The sequence below is a fragment of the Aspergillus brasiliensis genome (assembly GCF_001889945.1).
Source record: "Aspergillus brasiliensis CBS 101740 unplaced genomic scaffold ASPBRscaffold_3, whole genome shotgun sequence".
In the NCBI taxonomy this organism is placed as follows: domain Eukaryota; kingdom Fungi; phylum Ascomycota; class Eurotiomycetes; order Eurotiales; family Aspergillaceae; genus Aspergillus; species Aspergillus brasiliensis.
In genome coordinates this window covers 823,310-844,885 of record NW_027137444.1, presented here as the reverse complement: position 1 = coordinate 844,885, position 21,576 = coordinate 823,310, and the positions used below count along the sequence as shown (strand labels likewise).

At 52.9% G+C, this 21,576-nt stretch overlaps 7 protein-coding genes across 7 annotated transcripts; 3 read left to right on the top strand and 4 right to left on the bottom strand.

Annotated features, from left to right (window-relative positions):
* The first annotated feature begins 439 nt into the window (after window positions 1–439).
* ASPBRDRAFT_39531 (NmrA/HSCARG family protein) lies at window positions 440–2,176 on the top strand. Its single transcript, XM_067624164.1, has 4 exons — window positions 440–842; window positions 935–1,088; window positions 1,202–1,537; window positions 1,665–2,176. Exons 1-4 carry the CDS (start codon window positions 573–575, stop codon window positions 1,919–1,921), a joined length of 1,017 nt encoding a protein of 338 aa, XP_067481649.1. The 5' UTR covers window positions 440–572; the 3' UTR covers window positions 1,922–2,176.
* A 172-nt stretch (window positions 2,177–2,348) lies between these two features.
* ASPBRDRAFT_27431 (uncharacterized protein) lies at window positions 2,349–3,669 on the bottom strand (the record flags this gene model as incomplete). Its single annotated transcript, XM_067622374.1, has 2 exons — window positions 2,349–2,768; window positions 2,833–3,669. The coding sequence occupies 2 exons, from the start codon at window positions 3,667–3,669 to the stop codon at window positions 2,349–2,351; spliced, it is 1,257 nt and encodes a 418-aa protein (XP_067481648.1).
* A 683-nt stretch (window positions 3,670–4,352) lies between these two features.
* ASPBRDRAFT_120577 (uncharacterized protein) lies at window positions 4,353–12,399 on the top strand (the record flags this gene model as incomplete). The annotated part of the gene is made up of 8 exons (XM_067617359.1): window positions 4,353–5,023; window positions 5,104–5,617; window positions 5,677–5,817; window positions 5,884–5,985; window positions 6,040–6,919; window positions 7,006–10,487; window positions 10,542–10,616; window positions 10,684–12,399. 8 exons carry the CDS (start codon window positions 4,353–4,355, stop codon window positions 12,397–12,399), a joined length of 7,581 nt encoding a protein of 2,526 aa, XP_067481647.1.
* A 542-nt stretch (window positions 12,400–12,941) lies between these two features.
* Window positions 12,942–13,640, top strand: ASPBRDRAFT_193117 (NUDIX hydrolase; the record flags this gene model as incomplete). Its single annotated transcript, XM_067620570.1, has 1 exon — window positions 12,942–13,640. One exon carries the CDS (start codon window positions 12,942–12,944, stop codon window positions 13,638–13,640), a length of 699 nt encoding a protein of 232 aa, XP_067481646.1.
* A 53-nt stretch (window positions 13,641–13,693) lies between these two features.
* On the bottom strand, window positions 13,694–16,702 carry ASPBRDRAFT_119907 (uncharacterized protein; the record flags this gene model as incomplete). The annotated part of the gene is made up of 3 exons (XM_067617301.1): window positions 13,694–14,612; window positions 14,672–15,884; window positions 15,937–16,702. The coding sequence occupies 3 exons, from the start codon at window positions 16,700–16,702 to the stop codon at window positions 13,694–13,696; spliced, it is 2,898 nt and encodes a 965-aa protein (XP_067481645.1).
* Window positions 16,703–16,935: 233 nt separating this feature from the next.
* ASPBRDRAFT_119001 (putative phenol 2-monooxygenase) lies at window positions 16,936–18,976 on the bottom strand (the record flags this gene model as incomplete). Its single annotated transcript, XM_067617216.1, has 5 exons — window positions 16,936–17,045; window positions 17,096–17,212; window positions 17,259–17,433; window positions 17,489–18,376; window positions 18,458–18,976. The coding sequence occupies 5 exons, from the start codon at window positions 18,974–18,976 to the stop codon at window positions 16,936–16,938; spliced, it is 1,809 nt and encodes a 602-aa protein (XP_067481644.1).
* Window positions 18,977–19,640: 664 nt separating this feature from the next.
* Window positions 19,641–21,529, bottom strand: sitA (TOR signaling pathway phosphatase SitA). Its single transcript, XM_067619709.1, has 4 exons — window positions 21,208–21,529; window positions 20,749–21,145; window positions 20,366–20,697; window positions 19,641–20,312 (listed from the first exon to the last, which is right to left on the bottom strand). The coding sequence occupies exons 1-4, from the start codon at window positions 21,359–21,361 to the stop codon at window positions 20,023–20,025; spliced, it is 1,173 nt and encodes a 390-aa protein (XP_067481643.1). The 5' UTR covers window positions 21,362–21,529; the 3' UTR covers window positions 19,641–20,022.
* Between the last annotated feature and the right edge of the window lie 47 nt (window positions 21,530–21,576).

Genomic DNA, 21,576 nt, shown 5'->3' with positions numbered 1-21,576 from the left:
TACTAATGATAGAGATGAGAATGAGGGAACTAGCACAAAAGAATAATCAAAGTGAAAAAAGAGTGGTCTAACAGGGGAGGGAATAGACAGAGGCAGAAGGTTGCTTGCTTGAGGGGACAACAGTGTTCCCTAGTATTGACACCATCTCCATGAGGTGCGTCATGATAACACGAAACACTTCATGACTGTTATCATCATCTGCTGTTATCTCTCCCTGTCTGATTTCCTTGCTTGCTATTAGAAAGGAAGGACGCGTAAGTGCATGCTGTGCGCATTTCTCGTCTTCTGGTATGTCGTTGAGCATGCCATGCGTTCCTCGAACAATATGACGGATAGATAAGAGGATGTGTATGCAATCTAGATGATGCATTCGCCAAAGCAGCACTTCAGCAATCTTAACAATCCCAAAAGGGCTTACTCCCCCTTTCCCTGCCCCTTCATTCTACACATGCACATTGATACCCACCATCTCCGTCTATAAGTACACCATAAAAGCAAACAGCAAGATAGCTCACCGAGTTTTCTCACCACTACTCTGATTCTAACTGGAAGACCAAAACCTCCATCCAATCATGACCATCACCACGGACACGCGCAAGACCATCGCCATCTACGGTGCCACTGGCGCCCAAGGCAGCTCGGTGATCCATTCCCTCCTCCAGAACCAGTCGCAACCGTTCAATATCCGCGGCATCACTCGAGATCCCTCCTCGTCCAGCAGCCAGGCCCTTGCTGCCAAGGGAGTCACTCTCGTTCAGGGTGACGGCTGGGATCCAGAGACTCTGCGAGAAGCCTTCCAAGGTAGCTGGGCAGCCTTCGTCAACACCAATTCGTATGATCCGGTAAGCTGTCTGCCTCCCTTTACTGCCAAGGGAAACGCCACCAATACAAGACCATCTGCTTATCTATCGATCGATCGATCGATCAATTTCAGAAATGCAACTCCCCAACCGGTCCTACCGAATATGACCTCGGACGCGGCATTGTCGATGCAGCTGCTGCAGCTGGGGTAAAGATCTTCATCTACAGCTCGGGGATCCCCACTCTGCAAAGAACCGGAGGTCAAGTCGAGGCGCATGAATTAGATAGTACGTGCATACCCTCATCCTTCCCCCTTGCAGAAGATAACTATCCCCTTACCCACCACCATGATCATTGCATGAAGAAAAGGCAAGCTAAAAATCTAATTGGCGAAACATAGAAAAGTACCACGTGGAGCAATACGCCCGCTCCCTGAATCATTTCGAAGCGGTTATCGCCATCATGCCGGGCATGTACCTGGAAAATCTCCTACATCCTGTGTTTGCTCGTGCATTCGGTGGATTTCCCCTGGAAGCAAACACCGATGGCGTCATGTCACTTACAGCTCCCCCCTGGGGCCGGGATACAGTCGGATGGCCCTTCCTCAGTGTGACAGAGGATTTCGGGGACTTGGTCCATGGGGTCCTGCTCGATCCGTTGCGGTGGAAGGAGACTCGCGTGCAGGGCGTGAGTGTTCTAAAGCCGTTGAAGGATATGGCGGAGGCTTTTACTAGGGGTGTGTCGATCCCCACCTCCTCCCTCTTGCTCTATTACTTTCTTCGTTTCTTATCTATTCTCCAAACATGAATCATTTCAGACATTTGGGGTTCCTTAACTGACTCATGTGTCATATTGTCATACAGTAACCGGTAAGGAGGTGCGATATTCAGATATGCCCTCCTTGGAGAGTTTCAACCCGACTCATGACCCGATGTTGGAGTCCGGAGAGTCGATCATCCATTACATGTGCTTGGCGAGGGGTGGCTATTTTGATGAGAAGGGGGATGAGGTGGACACGGCGGCGGAGTTGAAGAGACTCGCTGTGAAAGCTAAGGGAGGCGATGAGAGTACTGCTTCGTTGGCTACTCTTGATGGTTGGCTGAAGCGCCATCTACATTAGTAGTACAGTATCTTGTCAGGCCCAGGATGTTAGTCTAGTATCGTAGCATGCTGGTCATAAGAGGAATCTATCTAAAGATCTAGTTCTGAAGGAACTCTCACATGAATGCCCACGAGTCATCGAAGGCTAATCCATCACATTGTTAGCATTTTCTCTGACTTGCAAAGCTGAGCACTATGTGTCCATCTCCTTCAACGATCTCTATAGATAGTCGATAGTGTTTTCTACAAAATCAAAGTCTTCTTAGCTCGACTGAACGAGTGGTGATGAAAACATTTTGCTCTAGGGAACCTACAAATCTCATATCACGAAGGAAGGCACAAAAAATCGAACGATCAGAAATCAGATTCAATTCTAGTTCCCTCGATTAAGTTACTATCCTTCACTAGCGCAACGCCACAAAATCTAATCCCCCCATGACACCGAGCTAATCGTACAACATCAACTCCGGCGAAAAATTCCACTGCCGCAGCCAACCCAAGAACCAATCTCTCTGAATCGGCTCCAGCTTCTGCAGCGTAGGGCTGACAGCCTGTGTAGCCTCCATAATGAACTCGAAATCAGGAATCTTATCAACCTTGAACCAGCGATCAATGAGCGAGGAGATCCGGGTGGCAGGATAATCCTTCATGGGATCGGAGCTCGTAGCCACCGCCTGCTCGAGATTCTCTAACCAGACGGGAATCGTAACGATTTGCACGGGGTACATCTCCTGCAACGCGGTGGCGATTTCCTTCCAGGCGAGGGAGTTGGGGTTGACTAGGTTGAAGACTCGGGGGCCGGGCTGGTCTGCTGCTGTTGCTGCTGCGGAGGAAACGATTTCCCATATTACGTCGCCGGCACTCTCCTATTGAACATCCTATTAGTATCTCAAACACTGATGATTCCATCCACGAGTGCACCTAACTTACCAGAGGAATCCAATCCACCGCACCGCCAAAACCCGTAATGATCGGGACCATCCCCAGCTTGATAGAAGTAGCCAGCACAATCGGAAACACATCCGAGGTATTCCACACGCCAGTAGATGTAGTCGGACCGCCTACTTGCCCCAGACGGACAATGGAGGTATTCAAGCCGGCCACCCTGGCCGCCTCATCTAGCATAAGCTCCGCCACGTACTTGGATTCACTGTACCCAATATGCATAGGCAGTTCCGCATCCCGAACAAACCTCTCCGGCACACCACCCTCGTATCGCTTAGGCCAGAAATACACGGTGCTGGTGGAGGAGATCAGACACAAGTGCACGCGATGAGTGGCCGTCAGAGACAGATCGATCAGCGTCCGGGTCCCCTTGACGTGCACCTTTTCGAATGCCTGCAGAGGGACCACGAAATTGACCGTCCATGCATTGTGGATGATGACAGTGGCTTCGGTCTGAAGTTGGGTCCACGCATCATGGCATAGACCGAGCCGGTCTTTGGAGAAATCGACGGTTAGGTAGTTCACCTTGGGGTTGTCGGCGAGGTTTCCGCCCAGGCCTCGGGATTGGAAGCTTTCGATTTGTCTGGACTGGGCGTCTTCTGCTCGGTTGAGGCAGTAGATTCGATCCACGTCCTGCCGGTCAAGGAGGGAGTATAAAATGTAAGAGCCTAGAGAGCCTGTAGTTCCCGTGAGCAGGACGGTGTGTCCGTCGACTGGGGGTTTCTCTTGCTGGGTAGGAACTGGCAGATCTACCGTATACCTCCGGAACGTCTGCTCGATCTCGGTGGCTCGGGATTCATGGAAGTCAGCGTCCAGCTTCATGATGGGCAATGAGTGTGGGAAAGGGGAGAGTGATTCAGACACAGGTGAAGACTTCACGAGTCCTTCGGGGCGCTAGTTGAAGAAGATGAGTCGAGTAGTCTAGATGACGAGCTCCAAGCAAGGACTCACACGTTTTTCTTGGACAAAAAACTCAGTGTACGATGCTCTTATCAATGATCTTCGGTCCCTGCTGCAACCTGCATGTCGTCCGTTGGCAGCAAGGAGCGCCAAAGATAACCCTCGTCAAAAAACTTCCGTACCCGTGATAAGATGCATTTATCCCTTGCCTCGGCTTATCAAACTACAATGATACAAAATTACCTGCAGGGGGAGGAAGGGGGGCTAGAATATGGTAAAAGGAAAATGCCGCAAGAATGTGCCACATCTGCGGCCTTGGATGATAGCATGTCGCATCTGCAGCAGATCTGATACTGTTCGAGCGTGAAGAGATAACGTCCTTCGGTCTGAGAAACGAGTAAACATCGTGCTGGTGGAGGTCATCAAGGAAAGTCACTATAAGAAGACCCTGTAGAAGCACAAGCTAAAAAGCAATACATGCGACTTGACCGAGCCAAGAGACAATTTCGGTCAAATCACAAAAGCGAAAAGAGATTATAGAAAGATATTCTGATATACAATTTGACTTGCCCATCATGGAAAACGCGGCAGCAGCGCCCCCAGTTATGGCGCCCATCGACCACCGCGACATCGACACTGAGCCACCAAGCTTGAAGAAGGTGGTTTCGAGCCAGCATCACATCAATGGAACAAATCTCTACAGAGATACCCTCAAGTCAGAGATCGAAATTAGCGAGCGCTCCGTCAGCCCGGACGACACCATCGTGTCGCCGGACGCTGCGGAGAAAGCTCCCATTGCCATAGTGGGAATGGGAATGCGACTCCCAGGGGGCATCCGAACAGACAAGGATCTGTGGGACTTTCTCGTCAACAAGCAAGATGCCAATGGCCTTGTCCCGGCCGAACGGTTCAATATGGACGCCTTCTATAGTGAGCAGCACCACCCTGGCACAGCCAAGGCTCGCAATGGCTACTACCTGGGCGAGGATCTGGCGGTGTTCGACGCGGAATTCTTTGGCATCTCGAGTGCCGAATTACCTCGCATGGATCCCCGACAGCGGTTGCTGTTGGAGGTGGTATGGGAATGCATGGAGAGCTCGGGCCAAGTCGACTGGAGAGGCAAGAATATTGGCTGCTTCGTCGGTGCCTTCAATGAGGACTGGATGGAGTTGAATCATCGCGATGCGCAGAACCTTGGTATGGGAAGTGTTAACTCGGTCGCTGACTTTTCGGTTCCGAATCGAATCTCCTATCAATATGATCTGACAGGACCGAGGTAAGTAGATTCTTCATTATGCCCCCTTCATCATTGCTGCTGGAGATGGTTATAGAAGATCCCTGCTAATTGTTGAACAGCATGTGTGTGAAAACTGCCTGTTCATCCTCCCTTGTCGCTTTGCACCTCGCTATCCAAGCCCTGCGTAACGGCGACTGCGAGTCTGCCATTGTGGCGGGCACCAACCTGATCCAATCGCCCATATGGACGGTAGCCATCAGCGAAGAAGGTGCCCTGTCCCCCGATGGCAACTGTAAAACGTTTGACGCGTCGGCAAACGGCTACGCGCGTGCCGAGGGAATTAATGCCATCTATATCAAGAAGCTTGACGATGCCCTACGGGCCAAAGACCCCATTCGTTCCATCATTCGAGGCACCTCCGTCTCATCCGATGGGCGCACGATTGGCTTCTCAACTCCTAGTGCGGCCAGTCAGGAGCGGCTGATCCGCGCCACGTATCGCCAGGCAGGCATTGCGGACATCTCGGAGACCCCGTACGTGGAATGCCATGGCACGGGAACGGCCGTGGGCGATCCCACAGAAGTTCAGGCCATTTGCGACGCATTAGGCACGAATGGAACCATCATCGGCGCGGTGAGTATATCCCTAGTTGCCGCTGATAGTCATGATACGCAAGTCTGACGACCGTATAGATAAAACCCAATCTCGGTCATGCAGAAGCGGCATCGGGTCTCAGCAGTCTGTTGAAAGCAGTGCTAGCCCTGGAACACAGACAGATTCCGCCGAACATCAAATTCCACAATCCCAACCCTAAGAGCATGTCCCTCTCTTATGTTCTCTTTCTTTCAAGCAATGTGGCATGAATACTGACTGATTGGTCTGAAATAGTCCCTTTTCAGGCGTCGCGACTCCAAGTGCCAACCGAAGTCTTGCCATGGCCGGCCAACCGCAAGGAGAGAGCGAGTGTCAATGGATTCGGCATTGGGGGTGTGAATGCCCATGTAAGTATATGGCCAGATGAAGCACGCAACAACAGGATGACTTAACCTCTCTAGGCTATCCTGGAAACGGCCACTAGCTACACCCAGCAAGAATTGCCCGAACAGACCGATGATGAGAGCCCCCACTTGCTGGTCATTTCGGCCAACACTATGAATGCGCTGCGAGATCGACTAGATCTATTGCAGACCTACCTGCAAAACACGACCCACAGCATCACTGATATCGCGTATACCCTCGGTGAACGCAGGGAGCACCTCAAATTCCGGGCCTATCATGTGATGGAGGGCAAAAAGACCTTGAAAGCCTCGGACGGGACAAAGGTGGCCACCGAAGTGCCGAAGTTAGTCTTCGTCTTCACCGGTCAGGGCGCACAATGGGCGGGCATGGGCGCGGAGCTCATGAAGAGCTCTCCCCAGTTCAGGGCTAGCGTTGAGCTGATGGATCAGGCGCTGGCCACTCTGCCTCATCCCCCGGCATGGACCATCCAGGAGCAGATAACCAGCTCGACGTCTAACATCGACGAGGCTGAATTCTCACAGCCGCTGACCACGGCCTTCCAAGTCGGCATCCTCAGCACGCTCCAGGCCTGGGGCGTCAGGCCTGACGTGGTGGTCGGCCATTCCAGTGGAGAAATCGCCGCAGCCTATGCAGCCGGTTCGTTGACCATTGAGCAAGCTATTATCGCCGCCTACTATCGGGGTGTGGTGGCGAAAGAGTCGACACGGGATGGCTGTATGGCAGCCCTCGGAATGGGCAAGGAAGCCTTCCTGCCATATGCCACCGCAGGCGTGACCGTTGCCTGCGAGAATAGCCCGGAGAGTATCACTATCTCCGGTGACACGCAGCAGGTTGAAAACACATTGGCGCGCATTCGAGAAGCGGAGCCTGGAGTCTTCTGTAGGCGACTGCGAGTGAAGATAGCCTATCATTCGGGTAAGCAAGCCTGAAGCCTCCTGCCCCGTATCCAGGAGAAGTCCTTTCCCGAAAACGTGCTGAGCTGACACTCCTTCTCCTTTTAGCACACATGGCGGATGTCGGGCAGCTTTACGAGAATCTGATATCCCCTCATCTCGTTGCATCCACCCCTGACATACCGTTCTACTCTACCGTCGCTGGTCGACTGCTCGAAGACATGGAAAAGCCGGATGCCAACTACTGGCGCCGCAACCTTGAGTCTCCCGTGCTATTCAACACCACTGTTCAGAGCCTGGTAAAAGATATTGAAGGACCCAGCTGCTGTGTCGAAATCGGCCCTCACTCTGCCCTGGCTGGACCTCTACGTCAGATCTTTGCTGAAGCGGCCGGCGAGTCCAAGGACAAACCGACGTACGTGCCCTCGTGGGTCCGGAAGCAGCCAGCCGGTCTCACAGCTCTAGCCGGCCATTTGTACGCGCTGGGATTGAAGCTGGATTTCGGCCTCATCAACGGTCCCGGTCGGGTTCTGACGGACCTCCCCAGCTATCCTTGGCAGTACAAGACGAAATACTGGGAGGAAAGCTTCCTAGTGCGAGACTGGAAGCAACAGAAGTACGTTCATCATGAATTATTAGGCACTCGGTTGGCCGGGACCAGTGATCTGGAGCCATCCTGGCGAAACCTGCTGCGACTGGATGAAGTGCCATGGATCCAGGACCACAAGGTGGGCAACAACGTGGTCTTCCCTTGTACTGGGTATCTGGCCACCGCAGGAGAAGCGATCCGCCAGCTTACCGGCAGTGACCCGGGGTATAAGATCCGTGATTTCGTTATCCGAGGTCCCTTGATTCTCAGTCAATCAGTACCTACGGACCTTCTAACCACGCTCAAGCCGGTCCGGATCATGGACAAGGTAGACTCTGCCACCTGGTATGACTTCACCATCTCCTCCTACAATGGAACCACCTGGACGAAACACTGTACTGGCAAGATCCGGGCCGATGATGGGCATGACATGCGCATCATTGAAGAAGAGAAGGAGTATTCCCGCAAGATACCTCTGGCATCCTTGTATCGACCGCAACCCGGCCATGCCGTGAACCTTACCGGCGTATTCCACACCTTGGAAGATGTCTCCGTGCAACCATTCGATCACGTTGCGGCCGCCACTCTCTTCCGCAGCCCATCTCTCGATCATTCCAAATACTCGGTTCACCCCGCCGATATGGACCAAGTGCTTCAGCTGTCGGGTCTGGCTGCTTTCGGCGGCATCTTCGGCCATGAAATGGATAACTATGTCCCCGATTCCATCGAAGAAATTACGGTGACTCCTGGCAGCAGCTTGATGTTTCTGGAAGCCCGCGGTGCCAGAGAGGCAGACACCGCCGTCATCTGCAAGGATGCGATCATCATGGCTGGCGATCGCGCCTGCGTCAACGTACGCGGTGCCGTCTTCCGGTCCATGGGCTCGACTACTAACACCGGCGATGAAGACAAAAATGACTTTGAGAATCTGGGAGCTCTGAATTTGCGCTGGCAGCCACACATTGACCTGGTTCCCATGGAATCCTTGCTGCAGCCCACGGACCACCGCGATTGGCTGGCCATGGCCGAGAAGCTGACGGTGCTGTCTATCCTCGAGAGCTGCGAGCAGGTTCGGGACTTCGTGTCGTCAGCTAAACAGGGTGACAATGCGCGTCCGCATCACTTGGTGCGGTATGGTGAGTGGCTGGCGAAAACGGGAGACGAGATCCTCAATGGAAGACACCCTATCGTGCCCAAGGGCAGTCCCTGGATTGCGACAGATCCAGAGGCTCGCTCGCATCTCATTGGCGAGTTGAGCGAGCATCTTTCCTCGACGCCTGGCCGATCTCTGGCAAGCGCCGTGAATGTGGTTCGCAGCCATACCGCAGGTATCCTGAGCGGACAGGAGGAGGCATTAGCCTTGTTGACGCAGGACAATGTCTGGGTGGATCTGCACAAGGAGATCCAGAACCTCATTTCTATGGAGAAATTCTTCGCAACGTATGGCCATTCGCGTCCTACACTGCGTGTCTTGGAGCTTGGCGCGGGCAGGGGGAATCTGACTTCGGTTATCTTGAACTCGTTGGTGACTGACTCCGGAGCGGGAGTGCGCCTGTATTCCGAGTACATGCTCACTGACGTCTCCCCCGAATCCATTGCGGACGTGCGCGAGCGGTTCTCCCAGTTTGAGGGGGTGCAATCCCAAGTTTTGGATATCTCCAAGGACCCGGTGGCCCAGGGCTTCACGGCAGAGAGCTACGATCTCATCATCGCATCTAACGTACTGCACGCGACACCGTCATTGACAGAGTCCCTTCGCAATGTGCGTAAGCTGCTCGTCCCTGGTGGACGCCTTGTTCTGCAGGAGCTCGCTTCGGACATGCAGTTCTCGAGCTATGTCATGGGCCCTATGTCCACGTGGTGGGTTGGTGAGACTGATAATCGGCCGTGGAGTCCGTGCGTTTCACCAGAGGAATGGGACAAGCGGTTATTGGAGTCCGGCTTCGATGGCATCGAGGCTGTCCGATATGACGACGAGGCACCTTACCATGTCAACGCCTTCATCGTTGCTTCCGCCTCGGATCCGGCGTTGCAGGAGCAGCAGCCACCCAAGGCCGTCACCTTGCTTTATGATGGCCCCGTCCAACACCGAGCCCGAGACATTGCCGATCACTTGGTGCGACAGGGCTATGTAGTCAACTGGTGTCAGCTGGGTCAGGATGCTCAGGACGAGATTGTTATCTCACTCTTGGATCTCCATGGCCCCTTCTTGGAGACCTGCACGCCGGACCAATGGACGGCGCTTCAGAATCATCTCACGGCAAATCGAGTGATGCGGACTTTGTGGCTGACCAAGCACAGTCAGGTCAAGTGCGCGGATCCTCGCTATGGGTTGATCCAGGGCTTTGGACGCACATTGCGCTCAGAAGTGGGCGTTGACCTGGCAACTCTAGAGGTCGATGACTTCGATGCCACCATGTTCGACGGTCTGGTTCAAGTCTTGAAAAAGCTGCAGGCTCGCATTTCGCATCCTGATGAGGAGGTTGACTATGAATACGCGCTTATCAATGGAGCGGTGCACACGGCAAGATTCTACCCCGGCAGCGTCGAGCAGTTCTTGACCCCAGCACCCGAGTCTGCAGTCCAGCAGGTCGTCCTCGGGCAGTATGGAGACTTGGATTCTTTCAGGTGGGTAACCAAGAGCTTGGAGCCCTTGACGGCTGGGCAGGTACGAGTCCGCATGGACATTGCTGGCTTGAACTTCAAGGATGCGCTAATAGCACTGGGCATGGTGGCAGGGCCCAAGGACGGTCTGGGCCTGGACGCTGCAGGAGTCGTCACAGAGCTGAGTCCGGAGGCTGCTGCTATTGGTCGTCTGAGAGTTGGAGATCGAGTCATGTTTGCCGCGGATGGCTGCATCATCACGCAGATCGCTGTCGACGAGGAGATCTGCGTGCACATTCCGGATAACATGTCTTCCGCGGAAGCTGCCACAATTCCAACCGTTTATGGCACGGCAATTTATGCCATTCACAACTTGGGTCGGCTGAAGAAGCATCAGGTAGGTGCTGTCATAGGTCTCCAAGCTCTACAGTCTTGAGCTAACGTACTACAGTCAATCTTGATTCATTCTGCATGTGGTGGTTTTGGTCTTGCTGCCCTTCAGCTGGCACAGGCGAACGGAGCAGAGGTGAGCTGAGCCCCAAGCTGAGTTGCAGGTCTTCCTTGAATAATTTGAATGCTCACCTAGTTGTTAGATCTTCGCCACTGTTGGCACCGAGACCAAGAAGCAATATCTGATCGAGCATTATGGCATTGACGCGAGCCACATCTTCAACTCACGTAATGCCAGCTTCCACGCCGAACTTATGAAGGTGACCAACGGCCGGGGTGCCGACCTTGTCCTCAACTCCCTATCTGGAGAACTCTTGCAAGCTACTTGGAAGTGCGTAGCGAAATATGGAATGATGGTGGAGATTGGCCGACGTGATATGGTCTCCAACGCAGCCTTGAGCATGAAGGAGTTCCTTGGAAACCGCACCTTTGTGGGACTGGATCTGTTTGACATGACTCAGGAGAACCCCAAAGTGCTCCGAGACTTACTTGAAGACTTCCTGTCCCTGTACTCAGCCGGAAAGGTTCGTCCTATAACGCCTCTGCAGATCTTCCCCGCTTCGCAGGCCAGCGACGCCTTCCAGTACCTCCAGACGGGTCAGCACATTGGCAAAGTTGTTCTTGAAATACCCCAAGACTCGGTTCTCTCCTCGCCATCATCCGCAGCAGCCACCGTAGAATTCCGCCCCGATGCCTCGTACTTCCTCCCCGGAGGTTTAGGCGGCTTCGGGCGGTCTATCACCAAATGGATGGCCGACCGCGGAGCCCGTTATTTCACCTACCTCTCGCGCAGCGCTGGAAAGTCCGAGGAAGACCAAGCCTTCCTCGAGGAGCTTGAAGCACACGGCTGCTCCGGGCTAGCCGTGCAAGGAAGCATCGACAATCTAGCCGACATTCAACGCGCCATCGACCTTTCGCCGCGGCCCATCGCAGGAGTCATGAACCTGGCCATGTTGCTGCACTCTATGGCATTCCCACGCATGACCCACTCTGACTGGAAAGTGTCGCTCGTCTCCAAGGTCCAAGGCAATTGGAACCTTCACCGGGCTTTATCCGGATCGTCAGCCAACGACTTGGACTTCTTCCTCCTCTTTAGCTCCATCAGTAGCGTTCTTGGAAACCCCGGGCAAGCCAACTATTCCGCGGGTAACTCCTTTGTGGACTCGTTTGCCCGCTATCGTCGCACCCTGGGGCTACCCGCCTCGGTGGTGAACATCGGCGTCACCGATGAGATTGGCTACATGGCGGAGCATCCGGATATCTTCGACAAGATCACCGGGGCTGGTATGCCTTCTAAGGGAGAACGGGACATGTTGAATGCTGTGCGCTTTTCTCTGCATGCGCAGTTGGCCAGGCTGGATCCTGCTTCGAAAGAAGGATATGCTGTTGCTTCGGCCCCTGTTCAGCTTTCTATTGGTATGAGCTCCCCGGAGAAGGGCGTGTATCGGCCCAACACTCGGGATGTGAGGTTGGATGTTGTGGCGCGAGTTGGCGGGTCCGCGCAGTCATCGTCGGCCGGAAGCTCGTCATCGGAGAATCGTCTTAGTGCTTTTGTCTCGGGATTGCGCGTGAATGCGTCGGTTCTGGAGCAGGAGGAAACACAGAAATTGCTGATTGAGGAGATTGGGGCCATGGTTTGCTCGATGCTGTCGATGTCGGAGGATGACTTGGTCATCACGCGGTCGTTGTCGTCTCTGGGGCTGGATTCCCTGGTGAATATTAAGATCCGGAAGTGGTTCACGGTGAATCTTGGAATTGAGATTAGTGTGTTGGAGATCACGGCACTGGGGAGTGTGTTGACGTTGGCGAATATGGCGATTGATTCGTTGAAGGAGAAGTATGGCAAGAAGGGAGAGTGAAGAGAAGAAGAGGTGATGTCTTTTGGGAGGGTAGGGGAGAGTATTTAACCAACTCCTAGTTGTACTTTAGGCTCCCATTTACTTTTTGGCTATCTGTAACAGTAACACAATAATACCAATAACAATCTTACTACTTATAATATTACTATTTCCTCCTCCAGTATGGTATTATAGCATGATTGGTTCAATTCGGGTTTCTCTACTAGTACTACTACTACTACTACTACTACTACTACTACTACTACTACTACTACTACTACTACTACTACTACTACTATTATCAGTTACTCAGTAAAGTACTCCAAGTTTCTATATACCAGTCCATATATACTAATACTAACCCACAAGTATCCTCATAGTACTAAGATACTAGTGACATTATCTAGCGCATAGTTATACGTGCTTATTTTAGGTTAAATTTCCCCACCGGTTCCTGCCCCACAACAAGAACATCTGAGAATTAATCTTCTTCTTCCACTGAACTTCACTCCCTCAACCATCTTTCAACCTTCATATAAACTTCAACATCCCCCTCCTCAACCATGAACACGAACACCACCACCAATTCTAAGAATGGAATAGAAATATCCCCTCACCTCCTATCCAAATACCCCTTCCTCCTCTCCCCTCTCTCCTCCCTCCCCACCATCCACTACCCCACCTACACGGACTTTGGCGTGGGCGCCTACATCTTCACCTCCAAATCCCAACATCACCAAAACAATACCAACTCAGATCCAAGAACAAATTCAGATCCACATCTTCTCCTCCTCCACCGCTCCCCAACAGACAGCTACCCCCTCCACTGGGAATCTCCCGGCGGAGGAGCAGACCCCTCTCTCGACGATACCCTCGTCTCAGCACTATGTCGCGAGGTAGTCGAGGAGACAGGGTTACAAGTAACCAAAGTAGTGGATTTGGTGGCTGTTGATGAGTGGAGTAAATTACTCCCTGGTGGACAAGGGGAGAAGAAGGTGATTAAGTGGGGGTTTTTGGTAGAGGTTGCGGAGACTGATTCAGTCAAGTTAAACCCGGAGGAGCATTGTGCGTTTAGATGGGTGGATGAGGAGGAACTTAGGGGTGCTATTGGTGATGGGGATATAGAAGGGGAGAGGATGAAGTTTATAGGGGATCAGGGGAGGAATTTGCTGAAAGCTTTTGAGGTGTTTAGGGGGTGGTATACATCATCATCATCAGAGGAGGAGGAGAAGGAGGAAGAAAAGACACATGTTGAATGTTAAACTACCATCCATCTTCTACATGACATCATCATCAGCAGCAGCAGCAGCAGCAGCTATACTCCCCTCCTCTTCATGGCCAACTTAAACCCCCTAACAAACTCCGGCACATGCACCGGATTCAACATCGTAGCATGAATCCCAGGGCAATTATAAAACCCAACCTCAGTCCTTGCAAAGTTTCTCCACGCCCCTAACTTATTCTCCTCCCAATCCTGCCGATCCAACGCCGCATAACTCGGCGGATCCGCCACAAATACATCCAATGTCTCCACCGTTCCCTGAGGTTCATACGTCTCACCATGAACACGGAAGTTCTCTCCGATGTCCGTGATTCGTTCCAATCGCTCCGGGTTCAGTGCCAAGGCACGCACTCGCTCTTTATCGGAGATACGTAGAACGTGCACGAGGGCGTCATAGCGAGAGACCCCTTCGCCTCCTTTGTCTTTTTCGAGGCTATGGAGGTAAACCCCCGCCTCGGCCATCACCTTCAAGTCAATCAGTTCCAGGAAGAAGGCGATGTGCAGCAACACATCGATCCAGTTCTGCCCCCGCACGTACTGCCGGATATGGGGCGGGTAGTCGATACTCGCTAGGAAGCGGACTTCCTGTCCCTGGGCCTCGAGCACTTTGCCGACTTCGAAGGCGAGGGTCGACCCCAGTGAGTAGCCTGCGATGGCGTAGGGTCCCTCGGGCTGCGTCTGGCGGATGTAGTGGGCGTAGGTGTCGGCAGTTTCTTGGATGGAGTGGAAGAAGCGATCGTTGTTGTTGTAGCCGCGCGTGCGGAGGGCGTACACGGGTCGCGTGGGGAACTGGGCGGCCAGGGCGATGAAGACCAGGATGTCGCCACTGCCGGGGTGGATCAGGAAGAGAGGGATCTTGGTGCCGTGGAGTTGGAGTGGGACGACGGGGTTGTAGGTTGGTGGTTGGGAGAGGAGCTTGTCGATGGCGGCGGAGATGGCGGCTGTTGTGGGACTGGATGGTGTTGAGTTAGTGTGGATGCTAAGGAGCATAGAGAATGGAGAGGGACTTACTCGGTCATCAGGACAGACATGGGGATCTCCAGCGGTGCGTCGACGGCTTCTTGGATCAATGCTTTCAGAAGAATCAGATTGAACGAGGTGATTCCCAGATCGAAGATTGACATGTCCACGTTGATGTCTTCGATGGGAATCTTGAGTAGTTCGGCTATGGTGTTCTGAACTCGCTTTTCTGTCTCTGTTTGAGCGGGGCGCTGCGTGGACTCGCGATACTTCTGGACAGCCTTGAGGTCTTCCTCCTCGAAAGTTGCATACTCCCCTTTCTCGAATGCGGTTCGCACCTTGGTCCGCGAGATCTTCCCTAGCGAGGACTTGTCCAGCATCTCTGTCGGCAGCGGAATCAAGTGAGCGGGTTTCCGCCCCGTCACGAGCGCAACGGTTCTAGCAATGGCGGTGGCAGTCTCGAAGCGCGCTGCGACGTCGTCAACAGCATAGGCAGGGGAGTAGACAACGGCGATATCCTCGCTAGCAGAGCCAGGGGCACGGCAAGGGAAGGCCACGGTGTATGAGAGCACGACCCCAGGGATGTTCTCTTCTTCAATGGCCACTTCAATCTCCGTGGCACTCCACTTGACACCATTGACGATAATAGTGTCTCTAGTCCGTCCCGCTAGGTTCAAGTATCCCGAGTCATCCAGCCAGGCAAGGTCGCCTGTAATGAACCACCCGTCCTCTGTGAATGCAGCAGCCGTTGCCTCCGGGTTGTTGAAGTAACCAGTGAAGACTGCTGGTCCAGATATCTGGAGTTCTCCAACTTCACCAGGCGCAGCAGGCTCATCTCTGGCTGTGGGACGCATCACTCGCATCTTGACACCAGGGATACATGGTCCAAGACAGGCGAATTCGAGGCCCTTGGACAGATCATAGGACGGGGATGCTCGCGCGTGCACGCATCCGGCACATGTCTCTGTCATTCCGAAGCCGGGACTGATCACCTCACGCTGAACATTGAAGCGACGTAGCTCGCGGGTCAGTCCGTCGATTGTGGCGACGACATTGGCTTCGCCGCCCGAGTTGATGCTCTTGAGACGGGACAGGTCCGCTTGGAGGGCTGGGTTGGCAACCAGGGCATCCCGCACTTGCGTCAAGAAGAAGTTGGGCGCGAAGGTATAGGCAATCCTGTGGGAGTCGAGCAGCTGGATGAAGCGGATGGGATCGCGCAGCAGCTCTGAGGCTGGGATGAGTACTTGATCGCTTCCAAGGCTCACTGTGATTTATTAGCTGGTGTTTGCTTTCAGAAGAGCGAGGGGGGAACATACTTGCATGCAAATGAATCTCACAAAGACTAGCAACGTGGTCCAATCCAACCCAGGTGAGGAATACATCCCCAGGCTCGGTTCCATGGTGATCTCTCTTGCCCTGCAGCGCCGCGAGAAGCTGTCCATGGCGGATTGGAACTGCCTTGGCGCTTCCAGTGCTTCCAGACGTCAACATGAGAACCGCCGGGTCTTGTGCTTGCTTCTCTGCTCCTGAGAGTGGCAGAGTTTCAACAAGGCCATCCGGGGCAGCCTTGTCTAAGACCTCAACCGGAAGCACGGAAAGCTCATCTGTGTCCAGAAAGTCCGGCACGAGCCGCTCCGTAGTGAGAACGATGGGTTCCTGCAGCAGTGTCTTGAGGTGACGCAGATGCTTCAGGCGCTGCGCAGGATCGTGCACGAATGGGGTTGAAATGGCTGGAAGTAAACCCGCCAGTGTGGTAGCCCAGAACCACAGAACCGTGTCATAATGGTTCTCAAAGTGCAGGAGGATGATGGAGGATGCGGTGATGCCTTCGATCTGGCTCAACAGCCGAGCTTTCTCTGTGGCCTTGCTCTGAAGCTCGGAGTATGAAACACGGGTGGCTTCTGCTCCGGAAGTGTAGAACGTGAGTCCGGCTGGAGAGGTGGCTGCTTTGGCTAGGAGCTGGACTAGGTTCTGTACTGTGCTTGGAGACTCGATGGTGGTCACTAGCACATCCTTTGCAAGGATTGGCTTGGGTGTTGGCTCAATGGCCTGGTCATTGCCCTCGATAACATGGGGAGCCATCTTGGTTTGCAGTAGGTTGGAAATGTATGATCTGAGATTTAGAAGCTGTCTATGCTCTATGGATTTTAATGTGTCGCCCTGCTGCTTTAAATAACTATCCGACAATAAGCATTTGTGCCATTCACATAAGTTGATAGTTATTTCCAACCCCGCTGGATGGTAGGGTACCCTTGCATGGATTACCCTCTGCTTTGCATTCTACTCGAAAAGCACGCGTGTTTCGCGTACAGTGGCTACAGCTTGCTTCCTGTCGACGACTCCGACTTCTCCGGTAGGATCATAAATCCCTCAAAGAACTGGCCGATTCGTCTATAGTCATCCAGACTGAACACAGCAGATACATCTAAAGTCTGTTAGTAGAGCATCTGGATGCCGGTGACGAGGGAGGCTTACATTGGTCCGGACGCACGATGACGATAGCGCCCTTGGCTGGGCTGATGCCGAGATGCTCGTAGAGGTGTCCATGACCCTTGTTGTAGCTCTCGTCATCAAAGAATATCTTGTGGAGGTCTACATCCCTGTTAGCTGAATCATTTTCCGAAGCCAGTAAACTCACCTCTGATATGGTTCTTCCCGGTGAATGGATAGAAGCTCTGTGGGATCTGCTCCAGCTCAACACCATGTCGCGGACCATGTGCCACAAGAATTGGCTCGATAAGGCTGTCCGAGTCGTTACTTCCCATGCGGAACTTCCGGAGGGGGCTGTCGTTGGAACCGAGATAATCTCCAACCTGTACTCAGTCAGTAAGCTGCCTCACCCTGGCAAGGATCATCCTTCGAACGTACAGCTTGCAGCGCCGCCATATTCTGTGACACACTGAGATCTCCCACAAACGCCATCACCCTCCAGCGACCATCGGACTTGAGCGATGCAGCCAGCTGCAGCGGCTTTGAGTCACAGAATCGCACAACCTGCGCACTAGGCAACCTCATTCCCACGACGATGTTCGTGGCCAGTTCGTTCGACACCCCCGTATCGGAAGTAATAGGAGACTCATCATACTTGGCCGTCAGCCCTGCAGTATACTTCCCGGACTTGATGAAGCCCTCTTGGAATTCGTTGGGGGTTGCACTCCCCTGAGAGGAGAACAACTTGGCGAAATACCGATCAAAGTTAATCAGATCAATCGCCACCTTCTCCCGCTCCAGCACATACGTCTCCAGCAATGAGGGATGGGCCAAGCCCTTGAGCACCGAAGCAAGCTTCCAGCCCATATTGTACCCATCTTGTAAGCTGACGTTCATGCCTTGGCCGGCCTTCGGCGAGTGTGTATGACAGGCATCCCCGGCCAGGAAGACGCGGTAATCCTTGTGGAAGAAGTCGGCATGGCGCTGTCCAATGGCGTAAGCTGACCACCAGACCGTCTCAACAAACTCAATCTGATACTGACTGAGGATCCGCTTTGCGGCGCCCTGCAGATCTTCCAATCTGACATCCTTCGCCTTAGTGCCAGCCGGCAGCTCAATGTAGAAACGGGTCAGATTGTAGCTGTCCCCTTCTCGGGGTATAATCAACAGATTGCCGGCCTTAGATCGGATGGTGGATTTCTTCCGAATATCGGGGAAGTCCGTTCGTGGAACCATATCCATGACACCCCAAACAGCATCGGTGCTATCACCAATCATATTGTATCCCAGTGCTTTCCGCACTGTACTATGTGCGCCATCGCACGCCTGATAAGGAAAAAAAAGCGTCAGCAAAAACAGACATGCAATGCAAATCTCTCAAAATGGAAAGAGACAACAACAACATACCAAAGCATATTTCGCTTCAAAACTTTCAATCTTGCCATCCTTCTCCGCCGTCACTTTAACCGGATAAGCTTCCGGCCCCGCCGAAAGCTGACTCTCATCCACCCGGACATCCTTGACAGTATACCCATAATCAATCTCCTGGTTATTATATTTCCTCATCAACTCAATCAGAAGCCCGTTAATGCGGGCCTGGTTCAAAATGACATGAGGCTGATGAGACAATCCAGGCTGCGTATCTGCAGTCTTGCCCGTGCGACGTATAACTCCCGAGCCATCACCATCGGCCCAAAACACAACCTCCACCACATGGTACGACTCGCGCAACAGCTCCTCACCAATGCCGAAACTCTCAAAGATTTCCACTGTCCGGCATTGCACACCGTCTGCTTGACCCATGGTCATAGGCCCATCCCGGCGCTCTAGCACTTTGCACTTGATGCCATAGCGAGCCAGCCAGGTGGCTGCGCAGAGGCCCGCGGAGCCGCTGCCACAGATGAGAACGTCGACTTTTTGTGTCATGTTGTTTTTAATCCTTATTTCAAATGAATAAAGAAAATGTAGACAACAAAAAGAAAAGAGAGAAAGTCATATAAATATGAAGTGTTGGCAGTCGCCCGACTGGCCATACTTCACTCGCCCCCGGGATCGATTCCGAACCTAACCCCGGAATCGATCCCGGGGGGTCGGCACCTGCGCGGCAATTTACGTCCGTGCCTCGGTCATCGTCTGACGTCTGCACCAATGATCTTCTTTGTATCCAATTTACACCATCCTTTCTCCGCAATCCGGGGTCCGGAGATACTGGTGAACTGGCAATACATTATACCGGTTGTCCAAGTTGGTGTCTTAAGCTGCAAGCATGTAACTAATTTCTATGGCTCATGCCTTAGTAGTTGGCCCGGTGTATATCGCTCTAGTCTAAATTGGGAAAGGTACGCGAACGGTAAGATGCCGAGAGTTGAAGCTTTGATGTGATTGATATTGTGATTCACTGGGGAAATACTATCTAGCATGGCTTGGTAATTATCAGGTTTCTATTCGGGTGTTAGTGTTGGGTTATGTGTCAGAACTGTCATAGCAAGTATTCTTTGATATTATGGGGATGGAGTGTGACATCATGGTCTATCGGACTCTTGTCCGAGATTTCACCTACGGTCAGGTAGCTCTGGAAAGTTAGGATATGACATACTCCGTATGCTACTGATCGTCAGACGCTATAACATGGCGTCCGATGCACCCGTGTAGAAGGCGCTGTTCTTGGCTACAAGAAAAAATATTATGGCGCTATCTACACCACCAACTGGAATGTCTCATAATCATCTGATTCGTCATAGTGCGACTGTAAACAAACTCTCTGGACCAAGCTGTACCAGGATGCATAAAGGTAACCCTCATTATCTGTGTCCCAAATCGTAATATATGATGCTCGTAAACCCGTCCTCACCCACAGTTTGCGTAGGCGCCATCTGTATCCATTCCCAACGCCAGCGCCGGTGCAGTAAACGCCTCATGTCTTGCGAAAATGCAAGCGGACGAGAGAAGAAAAAGCGTATCCATGCGATATCTTACAGGAAGTACTCACTGCGGCCTGGCCGCGACGTCGGCACATGCCGTTGGTCGTCACTGACCGCGCTGAAGAGCTTGAACGTCGGTTTTAGATCGTCGTCGATCTCGCAGACGGAGGCAAGGTTGCCGCATCGGTAGCAGTAGTTGGGAGCACTCCACACCGTGACCACGTTCTGGTTGGCGAAGTGGTACTTGTAACCCTCGTTGACCAATTGGTGGGCTCGGGCGATTAGAGTCAGGTCATTGACGTGGCAGAACTCGTCTGCAACCTTGTCTCCGAACAGCCAGCCTAGAGGGGGGTTAGCCAAGAGCAACAACACATCTCGTAGACGGATGACCTACCAGCTCCTCTGGGACTCACTGCCCATGTCTCCACGTCATCGGGGTCAGACCAAACCAGGTCACAAAATGCACCTTCGTGTGGGATCTCTTGGGCTCTCGCAACCACCCGCACTTGATCCAGTGTTCTAATCTCTGGGCTCAGACCACCATGCACACATAGCACCCTACCATCAATGATGGCGCCCAATGTCATGAAGTCGAAAACCTGGCAGCAAGCCTTCCATACGGAGGCATTGCCGTATTTCTGAAAGCACTCCTCGTAAAAACCGTAGACTTGAGTGATCTGGCGCGACTCGTGGTTACCTCGTACCAGCGTCACCCGATCAGGATACCTACATCATATTGTTAGAATCAGTGCATACCTATGAGTAAGTGTAACTCACTTCGCCTTGAGGCACAGCAGCAACGTGAGGGTTTCCAAGCTGAAGTACCCTCTGTCCACGTAGTCACCGAGGAATACAAAGTTTCGATTCAGTGTCACCTCATTCGAGCCTGAGCTAGATGACCGACCGCGCTGGCTATTATTCGAGCTTGTCTCGTCTCCGAACTCATCCGAATGTCCGGAGTTCCTCAATTTCTTGCGTAGCTTGGGATCGGTAATGGTGGAAGGGGGTTCGATGTCCTCGGAGGTGATCACGGACGGCGACGTTTTCGGTGGCTCAACGTCTGATTCATCAGGCATGCCTCCAGAGACCCGGAACAGCTCTAACAAGTCGTAAAATTGACCGTGAATATCTCCACAGACGGTCACAGGTGTTGAGACCGGCTGAATGTTCGATTCTGGAAATGCGACCCGTCAGTCTCTGGTGCGTCGGTCGCCACAAGCTCGGACTAAAGCCCACCTTCCATCATGAACTCCTTGACGATTTCACAAAGCTGTTTCATATGGGACTCCGAGAGGTATTTGCAATCCTTCGCCGCCTCCAGCCACTCATCGGGGCCGGCATTGCGCTTCAACTTGGCCGGTCCCGGCTGAGGGACCTTACTGTTCACCATTATGACCTGGGTGTGATATGGGCGAACGGAGGGGAACGGTGCAGTAAAGCGAGGATGTAAAAGTATCACAAGGGAGCGTAATTAGTGAACTAGTCTTTCAAAGGAAAGTCGCTCGCATACGCCAGAGCACACGGGTTGCTTAGCGGGATGCGCGCCGGCGGTCTTTCCCCGCAGGGGATGTTGGCTTTGGGTTCACTGAAGATGCACCGCCAATT

Excerpts from the sequence above, each read along its gene's own strand:
- ASPBRDRAFT_39531 (XM_067624164.1), top strand. The coding sequence starts at position 573 with ATGACCATCACCACGGACACGCGCAAGACCATCGCCATCTACGGTGCC. Across the intron at positions 843-934 it reads ACACCAATTCGTATGATCCG|AAATGCAACTCCCCAACCGG; the intron begins GTAAGCTGTCTG and ends GATCAATTTCAG. Across the intron at positions 1,089-1,201 it reads CGAGGCGCATGAATTAGATA|AAAAGTACCACGTGGAGCAA; the intron begins GTACGTGCATAC and ends GGCGAAACATAG.
- sitA (XM_067619709.1), bottom strand. The coding sequence starts at position 21,361 with ATGGTGAACAGTAAGGTCCCTCAGCCGGGACCGGCCAAGTTGAAGCGC. Across the intron at positions 21,146-21,207 it reads CAAGGAGTTCATGATGGAAG|AATCGAACATTCAGCCGGTC; the intron begins GTGGGCTTTAGT and ends TCGCATTTCCAG. Across the intron at positions 20,698-20,748 it reads CTGCTGTGCCTCAAGGCGAA|GTATCCTGATCGGGTGACGC; the intron begins GTGAGTTACACT and ends AATATGATGTAG.